The sequence below is a fragment of the Pristis pectinata genome, chromosome 2, assembly GCF_009764475.1.
Source record: "Pristis pectinata isolate sPriPec2 chromosome 2, sPriPec2.1.pri, whole genome shotgun sequence".
Classification (NCBI taxonomy): Eukaryota; Metazoa; Chordata; class Chondrichthyes; order Rhinopristiformes; family Pristidae; genus Pristis; species Pristis pectinata.
This window is the reverse complement of record NC_067406.1, coordinates 20,999,648-21,018,070: the sequence shown is the minus strand read 5'-3', so window position 1 is coordinate 21,018,070 and position 18,423 is coordinate 20,999,648. Positions and strand designations below refer to the sequence as shown.

General features: G+C 41.8%; 2 protein-coding genes across 3 annotated transcripts in view; one reads left to right on the top strand and one right to left on the bottom strand.

Annotated features, from left to right (window-relative positions):
- Positions 1-18,423, top strand: part of ctbp1 (C-terminal binding protein 1) — a 266,572-nt gene that overhangs the window by 10,969 nt on the left and 237,180 nt on the right. The window contains exon 2 of one of the 2 annotated variants that reach the window (XM_052035614.1): positions 18,018-18,190. In XM_052035614.1, coding sequence (XP_051891574.1) covers positions 18,142-18,190 — 49 coding nt within the window. In that variant the 5' untranslated portion in view covers positions 18,018-18,141. Of the gene's footprint in view, positions 1-18,017; positions 18,191-18,423 lie in introns of those variants that run through there. The other variant, XM_052035577.1, reaches the window with a different exon arrangement.
- maea (macrophage erythroblast attacher, E3 ubiquitin ligase) overlaps positions 1-18,423 on the bottom strand; it is a 147,385-nt gene that overhangs the window by 86,279 nt on the left and 42,683 nt on the right. The gene's annotated exons all lie outside the window — the stretch shown is intronic.

The window sequence follows — 18,423 nt, the reverse complement described above, 5'->3', positions numbered from 1 at the left end:
CTAAAATGCTTTCAATGCATTTACATTCTTCCTTAAAATTTGAGATTTTTAGAGTAATTGCACATTACTTCAGATGTGGTCTCACCAATGCGTTATATAAATGAAGCGTAACATCCCCATCCCCTTATTATTTGCTATACCTGCATATTAGCCTTTTATGAACCATGCAGTAGAACACCCAGATCTGTCAGCTTCTCAGAGCTCTATAATCTTTCACCATATGCTCTTCTATTTTGTTCTTAAGAATAAACTATTTAAGCTATTATTTTGAACACAAAGGAAATATTTTTTTTATTGAACTTTGAAATTCATTGATAAAGTCTGAACTTACAGCTGGGGTCAGTAATGATAAAGTTCAGCAATATTTTTATTGACTATCACATCAGTGTCATCAGTGATGCGTTTCTCCCTTTTATGCCCAGTACAGCTAGCCAATTGTTACTCATTTGCAAATGTGTTGCTTCTATGTTTGCTTTGATTACTAATTGCAGAACAACAAATCTTTACCATTAAACAGCTATTTAGCTGTTTACTTAACAGTTTTATCTGAGTACATTGTACTGTATATAAACAAACAAAGCCACTTCTATTGAATTCAACTGAGCATGAATGAATCAATTCCAGCTTTGATGGTAATATTTATCTTTGAATTTTTATTTCTTATTTTATAAATTGTATTGAACTATTATATTCAGTATCCTGAGACTAATGTGCCCTACAACTAGAATATGGCTGAACTTTATCATTACTCCATCTATCCTTATTAGCTTGGAACCCTTCATCTCCATGCCAAATAAATATCTGTCAATCTCAGATTTGAAAATTTCAGTTGACCAAGTGTTATCAGCATTTGGGGAAGAGAATTTCAGATTTCTGTCATTTTTCATGTGAAGAAATGATTCCTGACATGACTCCAAAACAACCTTATTCTAATTAGGCAACTCCCTTTTCTTATGGACACCCTACTCAGAAAATAATTTTTCTGTCTCCAGTTATTTAGTTCCCTTATCATCTGAACACCTCAATGAGATCATCTCAAGGGACATTAATACAGTTAAGGTGAATCTGCATTGCACCCTTCCATAGCAAACACTTCCCTCCTGTGGGATAGTTCTTCAAAATTCAAGGTGGTACTCTAAATAAGATAGAGCCAGAGCATTTTATTATTGCACATTGTCACCTTCTTTTTGTTTCAAGCTTTTGATGTGCAGTTGAATGATATGCTGAACTTCTTAATGTTTTGGGGTTGAAATTGGTATATTTTGCACCTGGTTATTGAATGTAAAATGAGCACAAAGAATACTTACAGAACTTTTGCACATTAGTCTCACTCCTCCCTTTCAACAGACCAGTTTTAAGGATCATAACCCAAGAAAAGGAAAAAGTGGAGCACAATAAGTGTTGAAGCAAAATTACCCCTAGATCAGTAGGACAATAGACTTCTGGCAATTCTTCAGCAGTCAGCAACAAAACATACAAAAAACACATATCTATTCAACAGTGCCATGATCTAGTTCTGCCAGTGACCCAGAATTTATTTCTGCCATGGGGCAAGATGAGACACCCCTCCCTCTCACTTCTTTATACTGGCTCTCTACACTCTCAGTCCTGATGCAGAGTCTGAACCCAAAACGTCAACTATCCTATTGCCTCCACAGATGTTGCTCCAGCAGTTTGTTTTTTGCTCCAGATTGCAGCACCTGCATTCTCTCATCTCTCTCCAAGCTACATGTAGAGATGAGAATACTTGGTGGCTTACCCCCAAGATGTAGGTGCAGCTGGATGTCAAACATGAGGATGATTTCAGTTTTCTTCTGTTGTGATATGCTGAGTCAGGGACCAGAGTTGGGCTTGGACTCATATTCTCTACAAGTAACATGCATATACCCAAATTGTAGGATGTGGTATGTCTAAACACACTATATTGTGTTTTTCACTTTGGCTGTGCACTCCAAAGCTCCTGACAGCCAGTGAAGTAATCTTTGAAAGGAATTAGCACACGACAGGCTTGCACTGTCAACAACATATTAAGGGACTGGACAATATACTGTTGGTTCTTGGTCGATGGATAAATATTGGCCTGACCATCAGGACAAGTTTCTTGTTCTTTTAAAAGGCTGTCTTGAAAGTTTCTGCTTCAACCTGTGAGGGCAGTTGAAATAAGCTCTCATTTAACAAGGCAGTGACTGTCCTGCCTGCACATTGTACTGGTGTCACCCAAGATGATTTTCTTAATTATTTGTCCTTCATACTCAGAGCTTCCGTTGAGCCAAGGATGATATTTAATTTGCAAGCAGTGCATTTGTGATGTTAAAAGCTCCAACTTAATTATGCATTTGTTCTAATTATAAATACCAACATAAATTTAAAATATTTTTCAATACTTGTAAAGAACCTGAAATTGTGTAATTCTGCAAATGAGAGAATATTAAAAGTCTTTAGCATGATTGGTTGAAGTAACATACAATGGAATTATGTTAAAGTTATTTCAATTGTCTTTTCAAATGTTGCTTTCTTGGGTTTTATTCCTGGGGTATGGTTCCACATCTCTGACTTTGTTATATGACAATAATCCACATAAGCTGAAATAATAGTTGTTGACTATTTAACCTTTATGTCCATTTCTGTCTTTCTCTTCCCCCAATAATTGAACTCAAACTGGTCCATTTAGCTATTTCAAAATGTAACTGACTAGAGATGGCAGGAAATATGTAGTATATATGTTGATGTTTTAATTTTGAATCAAAAGGGCACCTTTTCACTGCTGTGATGCAAATTCTTTGTTTCTAATTCATAAATTATTTATGAAAAAAATAAAGAATATAAGTCAGGGATAAGTAGTTTCTCTCAGAAACCCAGAAATAAGGAGACTATCAAAGAAATCTCCTCTTCTTGCTGTACATCATTATTAGGCATATTTTCATTATCATTTTTTTTTCCTTTCATCTGCAATGGTGATATTTTTTCTGACTTACCATATATAAAATTCGTCTGTGGCAAAAGCTGAGCAGATTCAGAGATAAAGAACATTATATTATTTGCACGTAAAATGTGCTGACATAAATAACTTCCCATATTCCCAGTGTCATGCACAGTTCAATTCTACATGCCACTCGTTCCTTTGTCATCAAAATTAAATCCTGTATTCTGCTTAGCCTAGGCACTACAAAGTCATCATCTGAATTTTATTTTACATTCTTCCAAATACCAAGTTCCATGACCAAATACTGTGGAAGATACTGATCCTGTTGCAGGTGCAGAAAATCTTAGCTGTTTGAAAGAGTTTGTAATTAAAGAAGATAATCTATAATCTATGCATAATACATTCTCTTGCCATAAATAATGGGTAAAGGGAACAGAGGTGTAAAATACTATTAGGAAATCTTTGCTGTGTATAGTTACAATCCCCTTTAATATTTAAGAAATTGCTTTGGAGTGTTTCATTGCATCTAATTTTAATCAAGTGACAACACGAATGCTTAGTGTTTATACTTGCATATATTGCCCATGTGACTTAGAACATAGAACTTAAAACACCCACCACTCTGTGTAAAAAAAAAAGCTTACCCCTGACATCCCCCTTATACCTTCCTCCAATTGTCTTAAAATTATGCCCTGTCATCTTAGCCATTATCACCCTGGGAAAAAGTCTCTGATTGTCCACTCGATCTATGCCTCTTATCATCTTGTACACCTCTGTCAAGTCACCTCTCATCTTCCTTCGCTCCAAAGAGAAAAGCCCAAACTCACTCAACCTATCCTCATAAGACATGCTCTCCAATCCAGGCAGCATCCTGGTAAATCTCCTCTGCACTCTATCCAAAAGCTTCCACATCCTTCCTATAAATGAGGCAACCAGAACCGAAAACAATACTCCAAGTGTGGTCTAACCAGAGTTTTATAGAGCTGCAATATTACCTATTGGCTCTTGAACTTAATACCCCGACTAAAGGAGGCCAACACACCATACGCCTTCTTAACAACCCTATCAACGTGCACGGCAACCTTGAGGGATCTATGAACGTGGACCCCAAGATTCCCCTGTTCCTCCACACTGCTAAGAGTCCTGCCATTAACCTTGTATTCTACCTTCAAATTTGATCTTCCAAAGTGTATCACTTCACACTTTTCCGGGTTGAACTCCATCTGCTACTTCTCAGTCCAGCTCTGCATCCTATTAACGTCCTGTTGTAACTTACAGCAACCTTCTACACTATCCCCAACACCACAACCTTCATGGCATCTGCAAACTTACTAACTCACCCTTCCACATCCTCATTCAAGTCATTCATAAAAACCACAAAGAGCAGGGGTCCCAGAACAGATCCCTGTGGGACACCACTGGTCACCGAATATGCTCCATCTACCACCACCCTCTGTCTTCTATGGACGAGCCAATTCTGAATCCACACCGCCAGGTTTCCCTGGATCCCATGCCTCGTGACTTTCTGAATGAGCCTTCCATGAGGAACCTTATCAAAAGCCTTACTAAAATCCATGTACACCACATCCACTGCCCTACCTTCATCAACGTGCTTTGTCACATCCTCAAAGAATTCAATCAGGCTCGTGAGGCCTATGCTTCTCCAAATGCTCATAAATCCTGTCTCTAAGAATCTCCTCCAGTAATTTGCCCACCACTGAAGTAAGACTCACTGGTCTGTAATTCCCAGGGTCATCCCTACTCCCTTTCTTGAACAAAGGAACAACATTTGCCACCCCCCAATCATCTGGCATTACTCCTGTGGCCAGTGAGGCTGCAAAGATCATCGCCAAAGGTGCAGCAATCTCTTCCCTTGCTTCCCGTAATAACCTTGGATATATCCCATCCGGCCTTGGTGACTTACCTATCCTAATGTTCCTGTCAAGCTGCTTAAGTTTCACTGGAACTAAAAATGAATTGTGGCCAATATGCCATCATTTTCAAACTTGATGCCAAGTCTCAGATTACTCTAAGATGTGATCTCTCACTTCCTTGGCTTTGCAGTGCGTTCATTTGAAGTGGTTAATTTCTTAAAAGTATTAAAAATTCTCTTGTTTATTTGCAGAATAGTATACAATTGAATTTTGTTCTCCTCAGAATAGGGTGATGCAGAAAAAGAGCTTGCTCATAGCTCTCAAAGCAAAGATAGAAGAACTGGTGAAATTGTTTTACTTTTAATTATCCTTCAGGGTAAACCTTTGCTGGTGTCCTGTGATAGATTTTTTTTCAAATTTTGTAGTTGAACAGAAATGGGGAATTTTGTGTTTGCTCTCTGAAACACACTTTTAGCTGACTATCCCACTTCATTTTAATTTTTTCTTTATTATACCTTAATATGAAACTGACGCTAGGTTTAAGTACTATGACCCCAACATGGATTTCTGCTGCCTTATTATGATGGGAGTTGTCATTCCTTGTTTTGCTTTGGATGGAGAAATGTCATGTCTGATGGAAATTAGCCCCAGACTTTGCAGTTTGTGGCAAAGTGACAATGGGCTTAAAAAAAAAACAAGCTGCTCACAAAGCTCTAGCATTCTCTGTGACATGGATTTATCCAGTTTTATCAGGCAGCAGCTTGAAGAATGCTGGAGTTCAACAATAGTGATATCATCAAGCAGGCTGGGTAGCCATTCAAGACCTGTCAAGTACAGCAAGTCAGGAGGTTAAAGGCACAGTTTTTAATGAATGTGATAAACATTTCACAAAACTTGAAATAAAGTTTAGAACAAGAGTACTTGAGGTTTAGATGGAAGTGGAAATAACATAAAGAAGCTTAATATTTTTGTTGCTTTATCTTCTTTAGTTATTTTAAACAGATACTGTATTTTGAAATACTTATTTGAAGAAACATCGATCTTCATGTTTACTTTTTTTTGGGGCTCGGAGATTGTTAAGCAATATTTACAGCAGCATACCTCCATTTAAAACTTGCACCTCATACAGTAATGTGTAACATTTTCACTTGCCATTCATTGATTGAGTAATCAATGAACTGGCAAGGACTTCATGTATTTACATTTATGGAGGTTGCAAAACAGCACACCTTTTGTAGAAGCAGTGAATCACTGGCAGTAATTTTCTGATTTATCCATCCAAAAATGCATGAACATACTATTGAAGCTGTTGTCACCCTTCCTCCATTATAATGGAACTCAGAGAGGGTCACTTGTACTTACACAATAAATTCTGCTGTTGTTCAGATCTGACCTTGTAAACATCTCACTCAGACATAAGTCATGTTGCATTCTACTTCTCCATCCGTTTGAATGCCAGACATAAATAATATAAATCATTAAATGAAAATCCAAAACCTGCAGATGCTTGAAATCTGAAATAAAGGCAGAAAATACTCAGCAGTTCTGATGTCTTTGACTCTGTTTCCTTTCCACAGATGCTGCCTGACCTGCTGAGCATTCACCGTATTTTTTGTTTTTATTATGGTATAATTACTAAGTTGTGTAAATTAGGGACGTAGCCTGAGGCAAAGATATATGAAATGTCTCTTAATTGACAATTGTTTCTCGGGATAGAATCGATTGAGTTGGATGATTGTCATTTTTCACATCGAATATTTTTCTGTATTGCAGAAGCATAGTTGATGATCTACATTGCAGAGTTTTGAAAGAGGTGATATTAGAGATAATGCCGTTTGTCTTCATCCAAAATTTCCAGATTCTGGCATTGTTCCTGTGAGGGTAGTAAATGTGAGCCCACAATTTAAGAAAGGAGGGAGTGTGAAAACGGGGAACCACCAACCTGTGAGTCAAAGATCAGCGGTATGGAAAATGCTGGAATCTGTAATGATGAATATAATAACAGAAAACATAGATAGAAAGTCATAGAGTCATAAATGCATTTGGCACAGAAACAGACTCTTCAGCCCACCATGTCCATGCTGACCATCAAGTACCAATCTATAATAATGCCTCATACCAGCACTTGGTGTGTAAGCTTCAATGTCCTGCTGATTGAAGTGCTTGCCTGGATACTTCTCAAATGTTGTGAGAGTGCTTGTCTCCAGGCAATTTGTTCCAGAATCAACCACCTTCAAGGTGCAAACTTTCTTCCTCAGATCCCTTCTAATCCTTCTGCCCCTTACCTTAAAGCTATGCCTCTGGTCTTAGATACCTTTGCTATGGGGAAATGCTTCCTATTATCTGCCATATCTGTGTCACTCATAATTTTATGTGTCTTATGTATTTCAATGTAATTTTATGTATAATTTTTGGATCGCCCCTCCGCCACCTCCGTTCCAAGAAAAACAAATCCAGCCCATAGAAAGCATCCTATCTGGATGCATCATCAGTTGCTTGGCATGGCAGCTGCTCTGCCCGTGACCGCAAGAAACTGCAGAGAGTTGTGGACACAGCCCAACACATCATGGAAACCAGCCTCCCCTCCATGGACTCTTTCTATACTTCTCGCTGCCTCGGTAAAGCAGACGGCGTAATCGAAGACCCCACCCACCCTGAACATTCTCTCTTCTCCCCCTCCCATCTGTCAGAGGATACAAAAGCCTGAAAGCATGTACCACCAGGCTCAAGGACAGCTTCTACCCCACCGTTATAAGACTATTGAATGGTTCCCTAGTACGATAAAATGGACTCTTGACCTCACAATCTACCTCGTTATGCCCTCGCATCTCATTGTCTACCTGCACTGCATTTTCTCTGTAGCTGTTACACTTTATTCTGCATTCTGTTATTGTTTTACCTTGTACTACCTCAATGCACTGTGTAATGAATTGATCTGTATGAATGGTATGAAAGACAAGTTTTTCACTGTACCTCGGTACATGTGCCAATAATAAACCAATTTCAATTCCAGTTGGTCCTCGTTACTGAAACATTCCATTCCAGGCAACATCCTGGTGAATCTCCTCTTCACTCTCTCCAGTGCAATTACATCCTTCCTATTGTGTGGCAACCAGAATTGCACAGAATCCTCAAGCTGTGGCCTACCCTGTGTTTTATGAAGTTGTACTAATCCTTCTTACACTTTATGTCCAGGTGAATGAAGGCAAGTATCCAAATGCATTTTTCACCACTTTATCTACCCGTGTTACGATCTTCAGGAATACTTTTACTTGTAGACCAAGGTTCCACAATACTCCCTATGGTCCTATAGCTCATTGTGTATATCCTACTTTTACCTCACCAACTTTCATCGATGCACCATAGAAAACATCCAATCTGGATGTATCACAGCTTGGTATGGCAACTGCTCTACCCAGGACCACAAGAAACTGCAGAGAGTTGTGGACACAGCCCAGCACATCACGGAAACCGGCCTCCCCTCCATGGACTCTGTCTATACCTCTCGCTGCCTTGGTGAAGCAGCCAGCATAATCAAAGACGTCACCCACCAGGTGTCATTCTCTCTTCTCTCATCTCCCATCAGGCAGAAGATACAGGAGCCTGAGGGCACATACCACCAGGCTCAAGGACAGCTTCTATCCCATGGTGATAAGACCATTGAACGGTTCCCTTCTACAATGAGATGGACTCTTGACCTCACAATCTACCTTGTTTGACCTTGCACCTTATTGTCTACCTACAATGCACTTCCCTGTAGCTGTGACACTTTACTCTATATTCTGTTATTGTTTTTACCCTGTACTACCTCAATGCACTCTGTACTACCTCAATGCACTGTATAATGAATTGATCTGCGCAAATGGTATGCAAGACAAGTTTTTCACTGTGACAATAATAAACCAATACCAATACCTACCCCTTATTAGTCCTCCCAAATTGCACTACTTCACACATACTCGGATTAAATTCCATCTGCCATTATTCTGCTCATCTTCCCAACTCACCAATATCATTCTGTAGCCTAAAATTCTCCTCCTCACTATTAGCAACAACACCGATATTCATGTCATCTGCAAACTTAATCATATCTCCTTTATTCACATCTGAATTATTAATGTATAATTAATTGGTGTCCCATTACTGATCCCTGTGGTACATCATTGGCTAAAGACTTCCAATCACAAAAGCAACCCTCCACCATCATCCTCTGCCTCCAATTACCAAGCTAATTTTGGGTCAAATTTGCCAACTTGCTTTGAATCATATGGTCTCTCACTGGTTGGAACACCTCCCATGTGGGACCTTGTCAAAGGCCTAATTGAAGTCCAGACAGAATATTGGTATTGGTATTGGTTTATTATTGTCACTTGTACTGAGGCACAGTGAAAAACTTGTCTTGCATACTGATTGTATAGGTCAATTCATTACACAGTGCAGTTATATTGGGTTAGTACAGAGTGCATTGATGTAGTACAGGTAAAACAATAACAGTACAGAGTAAAGTGTCACAGCTACAGAGAAAGTGCAGTGCAATAAGGTGCAAGGTCACAACAAGGTAGATCATGAGGTCAGAATCCATCTCATCGTATAAGGGAACCATTCAATAGTCTTATCGCAGTGGGGTAGAAGCTGTCCTTAAGTCTGGTGGTACGTGCCCTCAGGCTCCTGTATCTTCTACCTGATGGAAGAGGAGAGAAGAGAGAATGTCCTGGGTGGGTGGGGTCTTTGATTATTCTGGCTGCTTCACCAAGACAGCAAGAGGTAAAGACAGAGTCCATGGAGGGGAGGCTGGTGTCCGTGATGCGCTGGGCTGTGTCCACAACTCTCTGCGGTTTCTTGCGGTCCTGGGCAGAGCAGTTGCCGTACCAAGCCATGATGCATCCAGGTAGGATGCTTTCTATGGTGCATCGGTAAAAGTTGGTGAGAGTCAGAGGGGACAAACCAAATTTCTTTAGCCTCCTGAGGAAGTAGAGGCGCTGGTGAGCTTTCTTGGCCGTGGCATCTACATGATTTGACCAGGACAGGCTGTTGGTGACGTTCACTCCCAGGAACTTGAAGCTCTCAGTCCTCTCGACCTCAGCACCGTTGATGTAGACAGGTGCATGTACACTGCCCATTTTTCTGAAGTGAATGACCAGCTCTTTTGTTTTGTTGATATTGAGGGAAAGGTTGTTGTCATGACACTTTTCCACTAAGCTCTCTATCTCCTTCCCGTACTCCGACTCATCGCTGTTTGAGATACGGTCTACAACGGTGGTATCATCTGCAAACTTGTAGATGGAGTTAGAGCAGAATCTGGCCACACGGTCATGAGTGTATAGGGAGTAGAGTAGAGGGCCGAGGATGCAGCCTTGTGGGGCACCAGTGTTGAGAAAAATCATGCCACAGGTATTGCTGCCTATCCTCACTGATTGCGGTCTATTGGTCAGGAAGTCAAGGATCCAGTTACAGAGGGAGGTGTTGAGTCCTAGGTCTCGGAGTCTGGTGACAAGTTTGCTTGGGATTATTGTATTGAAGGCAGAGCTGTAGTCAATAAAAAATAGTCTAATGTAGGTGTCTTTACTGTCCAGATGCTCCAGAGCTGAGTGCAGGGCCAGGGAGATGGCATCTGCTGTAGAACTGTTTCGGCGATAGGCAAATTGCAATGGGTCCAGGTTGTCTGGTAGGCTGGAGTTGATGCGTGTCATGACCAGCCTCTCAAAGCACTTCATGGTGGTGGATGTCAGAGCCACTGGTCAGTAGTCATTGAGGCATATTACCTTGCTTTTCTTCAGTACCGGGATGATAGTGGTCTTCTTAAAACAGGCGGGAACCTGAGATTGAAGCAGGGAGAGGTTAAAGATGTCCGCAAATACTTCTGCCAGCTGATCAGCACAAGACCTGAGCACACGGCCAGGGACACCATCTGGGCCAGGTGCTTTCCTCGTTCACTCTCCAGAAGACCGACCTTACCTCCTCAATGTTGACCACGGGTTCAGTTGCATTGGAGGCTGTCGGGGTGGGTGGTGACAATCCACTTCCCTTCTGTTCAAAACGCACATAGAATGTGGTTAGTTCATCTGGAAGGGATGCGCTGTTGTTAGCTATGCAGCCCAACTTCGTCTTGTAGCCTGTTATGGCATGTAAGCCCTGCCATAACTGATAGCTGGTCTGGGACTCTGTTTTGAGTCAGTATTGCCTCTTGGCATTCCTGATAGCTTTCTGAAGGTCATACCTCGATTTCTTGTACAGATCAGGATCACCAGATTTGTGTGCAGCAGTCCTCTCCTTCAGTAGGGAGTGGATCTCCCGGTTCATCCATGGTTTCCTGTTTAGAAACACCCGTATTGTCCTCTTTGGTACACAGTCCTCCACACACTTGCTGATAAAGTCTGTGATGGTGGTGACGTACTCCTCAAGGCTGGCAGCTGAGTCTTTGAACATGGACCAGTCCACTGTCTCAAAGCAGTCACGTAGGAGCTCATCTGCTTCCTCAGACCAGCACTGCACGACTCTGTACCAGATCCTCCCGTTTCAGTTTCTGTTTGTATACAGGGAGGAGGAGCACAGCCTGGTGGTCTGATTTCCCAAAGTGAGGACGAGGGGTGGCTCGGAAGGCACCTTTGATGGTTGTATAGCAGTGGTCAAGGGTGTTAGCGCCCCTGGTGGAGCAGGAGATGTGCTGGTATTTTGGTAACACACTCTTGAGTTTGGCCTGATTGAAGTCACCTGCGATAATGAAGAGGGCTTCAGGGTATCCTTTCTTAAGGTTGTTGACCACGGAGTATAGCTCATCGAGTGCTGGCTTCATGTCTGTCTGTGGTGGGATGTAGACCGCCATCAGGATAGCTGAAGTGAACTCCCTTCGCAGATAGAATGGTTGACACTTCACCATTAGATATTCCAGGCTGGGTGAGCAGGAGCTCGCCAGGACCATCATGTCAACTGCACTAGCCTCATCAATATACTTGGTTGGCTCTTTGAAAAATTCACTCAAATTGTTAAGGTAGGATCGCACCCTAATGAAACTATGCTGACTATATTTATTTAATTCCTACCTTTCCAAACATAAATTAATCTTGTCCCTCAGCATATTTTCCAATAACTTACCTACCACTGACATGAGACTCACTCGCCTTTGATTATCTGGCTTATTCCTGCTGTCCTTCTTCAACAAGATACCACATTTGCTATCCTCCAGTCTTCTGGCACCACACATGTGGCCAGTGAAAATTATTAAAAAATTTGTCAGGGCCTTGGCTATCTCCTCTATTGAACCATAGAACCACACAGCACAAAACAGGCCCTTCGGCCCACCATGTTGTGCCGTCCATCAGACCACCCTCACACTACCTAACCCCTTCCTCCCGCATATCCCTCTATCTCACGTTCCTCCATATGCCTATCCAACAAGCTCCTGAACCTGTTCAATGTATCTGCCTCCACCACCACCCCAGGCAGTGCATTCCATGCACCAACCACTCTTTGGGTGAAAAACCTCCCTCTGACATCTCCCCTGAACCTCCCACCCATAACCTTAAAGCCATGACCTCTTGTCTTGAGCATTGGTGCCCTGGGAAGGAGACGCTGACTGTCTACTCTATCTATTCCTCTCAATATTTTATATACCTCTATCATGTCTCCTCCCATCCTCCTCCTTTCCAGTGAATAAAGCCCCAGCACCTTAAGCCTCTCCTCATATTCAATACTCTCCAATCCAGGCAGCATCCTTGGATACATCTAATCCCACCCTGGGATTTATTCATCTTCAAACTAGCTAAGGCAGCTAATACCTCCTTTTTAATGATAACATGTTCCAGAATTTCTCCACACCCCCTCCTTGAAATATCCAATGACAATGCCCTTCTCCTTAGTGAAACAGATGAGAAGTATACACTTAAGACCTTACGAATGTCCAAAGGCATTCTATACCTACGTAAGGAATAAGAGGATAACGAGGGAAAGGGTAGGACGACTTAAGGATAAAGAAGGGAATCTATGTTTGGATGCAGAAGATGTGGGTGAAGTTCTGAATGAGTATTCCTCTTCAGTGTTTACCCAGGAAAAGGACATGGAGGACGTAGAAATTGGAATTGAGGGAGTAAACATGAGGTCAAGGAGGAGGAAGTGTTAGGTCTCCTGAGCAGTATTAAGGTGGATAAGTCCCCGGGGCCCAATGGAATATACCCCTGGTTATTGAGGGAGGTGAGAGAGGAAATTGCTGGGGCCTTGACCAGTATCTTTGTGTCCTCTTGGTATTGGTATTGGTTTATTATTGTCACTTGTACCGAGGTACAGTGAAAAGCTTGTCTTACAAACCGATCGTACAGGTCAATTCATTACACAGTGCAGTTACATTGAGTTAGTACAAAGTGCATTGATGTAGTACAGGTAAAAACAATAACAGTACAGAGTAAAGTGTCACAGCTACAGAGAAAGTGCAGTGCAATAAGGTGCAAGGTCACAACAAGGTAGATCGTGAGGTCATAGTCCATCTCATTGTATAAGGGAACCATTCAATAGTCTTATCACAGTGGGGTAGAAGCTGTCCTTAAGTCTGGTGGTACGTGCCCTCAGGCACCTGTATCTTTGACCCGATGGAAGAGGAGAAAAGAGAGAATGTCCTGGGTGGGTGGGGTCTTTGATTATGCTGGCTGCTTCACCAAGACGATGAGAGATAAAGACAGGAGTCCAAGGAGGGGAGGCTGGTGTCCGTGATGCGCTGGGCTGTGTCCACAACTCTCTGCAGCTTCTTGCGGTCCTGGGCAGAGCAGTTGCCGTACCATGCCAGGATGCTTTCTATGGTGCATCATATAATATAGTGAGAGTCAAAGGGGACAAACCAAATTTCTTTAGCCTCCTGAGGACTAGAGGCGCTGGTGAGCTTTCTTGGCCATGGCATCTACGTGATTTGATCAGGACAGGCTGTTGGTGACGTTCACTCCCAGGAACTTGAAGCTCTCAGTCCTCTCGACCTCAGCACCGTTGATGTAGACAGGTGCATGTACACCGCCCCGTTTCCTGAAGTGAATGACCAGCTCTTTTGTTTTATTGACATTGAGGGAAAGGTTGTTGTCATGACACCTTTCCACTAAGCTTTCTATCTCCTTCCTGTACTCTGACTCATCGCTGTTTGAGATGTGACCTACAACGGTGGTATCATCTGCAAACTTGTTAGAGCAGAATCTGGCCACACAGTCATGAGCGTATAGGGAGTAGAGTAGAGGGCTAAAGACGCAGCCTTGTCGGGCACCAGTGTTGAGAATAATCGTGCCGGAGGTATTGCTGCCTATCCTCACTGATTGCGGTCTGTTGGTTAGAAGGTCAAGGATCCCGTTACAGAGGGAGGTGTTGAGTCCTAGGTCTCTGAGTTTGGTGACAAGTTTGTGACACTTTGACCACGGGTGAGGTCCCGGAGAACTGGTGAGTGGCTAATGTTGTTCCTCTATTTAAAAAAGGAACAAGGGAAAATCTGAGGAACTATAGACTGGTGAGTTTCACGTCAGTTGTAGGGCAATTGCTGGAGAAAATTCTTAGAGATAGGATATATAAGCATCTGGAATCCAATGGCTTGATCAAGGAAAGCCAGCATGGCTTTGTGCAGGGCAAGTTGTGTCTTACTAACCTGATTGAGTTTTTTGACAAGGTGACGAGAGAGATTGATGAAGCTGGAGCTGTGGATGTCATCTGTATGGAGTTCAGGAAGGCATTTGACAAGGTCCCAGATAATAGGTTAATCAAGAATGTTTGGATGCATGGGGTCAGTGGAGAATTGGCTGTGTGGATCCAAAACTGGCTTGCCCATAGAAGACAGTGGGTGCTGATTGAAGGGACTTATTCAGGCTGGAGGCCTGTGAGTAGTGATGTTCCACAGGGATCTGTACTGGGACCTCTGCTGTTTGTGATGTACATAAATGACCTGGATGAGTATGTTGATGGGTGGGTTAGTAAGTTTTCACACGATACCAAGATTGGTGGAGTTGTGAACAGTGCAGAAGACTGGCAACGGATACAGCGTGATATTGATCAGTTGCAGAATTGGGCAGAGAAATGGCAGATGGAGTTTAATCCAGATAAACGTGAGGTGTTGCATCTTGGTCGGACTAATGTCAAGAGGCAGTACACAAGGGCAAGACCCTTAACAGTGTTGAAGAGCAGAGGGACCTTGGGGTGCAAGTCCATGGCTCACTGAAAGTGGCCTCAGAGGTAGACAGGGTGGTTAAGAAGGCTTATGGAATGCTCGGTTTCATTAATCGAGGTATTGAGTATTGGAGTCAAGAAGTTATGATGTATCTCTATAGAACTCTGGTTCGGCCGCATTTAGAGTATTGCGTGCAATTCTGGTCACCTCACGATAGGAAGATGTCGAGGCTTTAGAGAGGGTGCAGAGCAGGTTTACTGGGATGCTGCCTGGATTAGAGGGCATGTGCTATCAGGAGAGGCTGGTGCTCTTTTCTCCGGAGTGGCGGAAGCTGAGGGGTGATCTGTTGGAAGTGCATAAAATTATGTGGGGCATAGATAGGGTGGACAAGCAATATCTTTTTCCCATTATTGAGAGATCCAATACAAGAGGGCATGCATTTAAGGTGAAAGGGGGTAGGTTCAGAAGAGACATGGGTGGTACATTTTTTTTACTGAGAGAGTGGTGGATGCCTGGAATGTGTTGCCTGATAGGGTGGTGGAGGCAAATTCATTGGGGGCTTTTAAGAGGGGCTTGGATGGGCGCATGAATGAGAGGAAAATGGAGGGATATGGGCATTCTGTAGGTAGGAGGGATTAGCTATGTTGGCACAATATTGTGGGCCAAAGAGCCTGTTCTGTGCTGTACTCTTCTATGTTCTATGAATGTCTCCTGGCTCACAAATTGCTTCTTTGATTCTGAGCTTCACTACGACCTGTTATCGTTGTTGGTGTATCAGTACACTGGAAGCTGAACTGAACCAATTATGTTGAATAGCAGAGCAGGATATGGATGAAATGAGTGATTTACCTCCTGACCTCATTATGAACTCAATTAAGGGGTGTGGTGGAATATTTACATCTGGATTGTCCAAGTCACAACCAAACACCAAAATCTCAAAATAAAAATGCTATATAATCTGTGGCAGCAGTCACCCAGATTAAATTTAGGAATATCATCCAGCTCCACGACCTTTTCTTCTCCTCTGGGTCTTCAGAGTCATAGAGAGCTTCAGAATTGATTTTCTTATGGCTGATGTTGATAACAGGGAGGATTGTGGTGCAGGCGTTATGGACATTGTTGAAGTTCTTCACTCAAGCGATTATATAATGTCTCAGCTGCTTTTGCCTGGATTAGGGTGTTGTCATAAAGTCTCCTATAGAGCGTTCTTGTTTTGAGATGTTGGTGTTTGCTTGTCTCTCAGGAAAAACAGGAGTTTGGATGGTTGAGCTTCAAACGTTTCTAACTCCTTCCTTGTTGATCACATCTAGTCCACAGAAATGGCTGAGTAGAATTCCTCTTTATTTTCATCTGTAGCTTCCAGGATCGGGACATGTGCATGGTTGACTATGGCCAGCCAATCTGATTTTCACATATCCCAAAAAGGGAATAGCTGCACCAACTCATTGTTGATGGCTGACCTTGGAGAAGGTGTTTGACTTCCAGTTTGGCCTTCCAGCGAAGCTGTATACTTGCGAGTTCTCCCCAGTCATGACTTTATCGTTGATGTGACCACTCTTGACTCAAATGCTTCAGCAAACTGTTGAGACCAGCTTTGCCACCATCCCTGACCAATGAGAAGTTAAAAAGGCAACATGCCAACTAAGAGAAAGAACAAAGCCTTAGGAGCAGCTGGTATCCCTGCTGAAGGAACTTAAGTCACAAATTCACAAACTTACATCCCACATCAGGGAAGAGGAGGATATGAGTGGGTACCAAAGAGACTGGGGCACCTGGTGGAAACCCACACAGTCACAGGGAGGACATGCAAACTCCACACAGACAGCACCCATGATTAGGATTGAACCTGGGTCTCTGGCACTATGAGGCAGTGGCACTCTACTGTCACTGTGAATTGGTGTTATGAATCGATATTATGAGGACATGATATACAATGGATATCCAATCTACTTGTGATTTGGGTGGTAGGTATAGAGGCTACTAGCCAAATCCACAGATGAGTAGGGTTTATTATGGGTGGCTAACTCAAAATTGATTGTTAGTTCATTCTTTGTTCGAAGCTGGTCTTATTAAGTTTAACATTTCGCTTGCAATATATCCTGCTTGGAGGTTCAAACAGTGTAATTTTGTGTCTGATAAAAAGTGTTTTTAAGATTGAATTTCACTGCAAACATTGCTTTTCTTATTAGCCTGCATAATGACAACTTCACTCCAGTGAGGAGTTCATTGATTACGAAGCACTTTAACATTATGAATACATGGTAAAGTGCCATTCAAACCAGGTTCTTTTCTAACATTGCTCCTTATTTTAATTGTTTAATTAACCAATTAATCAAGTAGCATGCTTAGTGTGCACTTCTGTCAGAATTCTTATGGTTTTGCATAATTTGTATGTGGATATTTCCTTGCTAGAGAATTTCCAGTTCAGATGGTTTCAAATAGTATTTACTACATAATGGCTGCCTGAGAAATATATGGCAACTGTTACTCTGGCTATGTCATAATTGGAATAAATTAACTTTACTATCATTATATTTTCTATTTATTTAATGTGTCTGCCATCAATACAATAGGCCAAATGTTTAACTTCTTGGTTGTAAATTTCTCAAGGGAATGGTGTGAAGAGTGAAAAAAATTGATCTGAAGTATTAAATTTGTTCCTTTCTCATAGATGCCCCTGACCCGCGGAGTAATCCCAATATTTTCTGTTTTAACATTAATGTGTAGAGTGAAACTGACACGCATCATGCAAATGCTTAGTGTTCATCACTGTTTAGAACAGTTATTTTCTCAGCACCTTGGTGATAAATTTATTGTGCTGACTGATTTTGTTGAAGAAATTTAAGTTTTGTCAATAGTAATAAACTAGTGAATAAACAACAAATCAGTGAAGCAAAGTAGAAAACTGGAATGGATTATTTGCGTTCTGTTATTCCTCAATCTTCAGAGATGATTTTGCAATGACTGGTTCCTTAACTTGACATGACACCATTTGTAAATAAAAGGAGGAGCTATCACAAATCTGAGAGATAGATAAGTAGTTTAATTCTAACATTCCAACTACAACTGGGAAAAATGCATTTTCTTTTCTCACCAGGTTAGGAAGAACTATTTGAACACTCAGTGCATCATATCGATTGGATTTGTATTTTTCCCTTGGAGTACCACAGCAGAAGGAGTGGTGACAACCTCTGACCTTTCGATCCTGCCCCTGGTCTCTCATGGACAAACATAAAGTAAAGCGGCTGCGTCTTGATCGAATGTTTGAAGGTTGGATGCTACACTGATCAAAATTATGCAGTTGCTAATGCACAAAAGTAATTTGTTTGTTAAGACTTGTATTTTTTGGATCAGAAGTATTTGTGTAGTTATATGGGTAAGGTTCTTACTTACTTGCATCAAAAACCCAAATAATAGCATGGTTGTGAGCAGAATAGACTTTTTAAATTCAAACAGTTATAAAGCTTATTCTCCATGGAACAGGCAAATATATCTAGTAACCA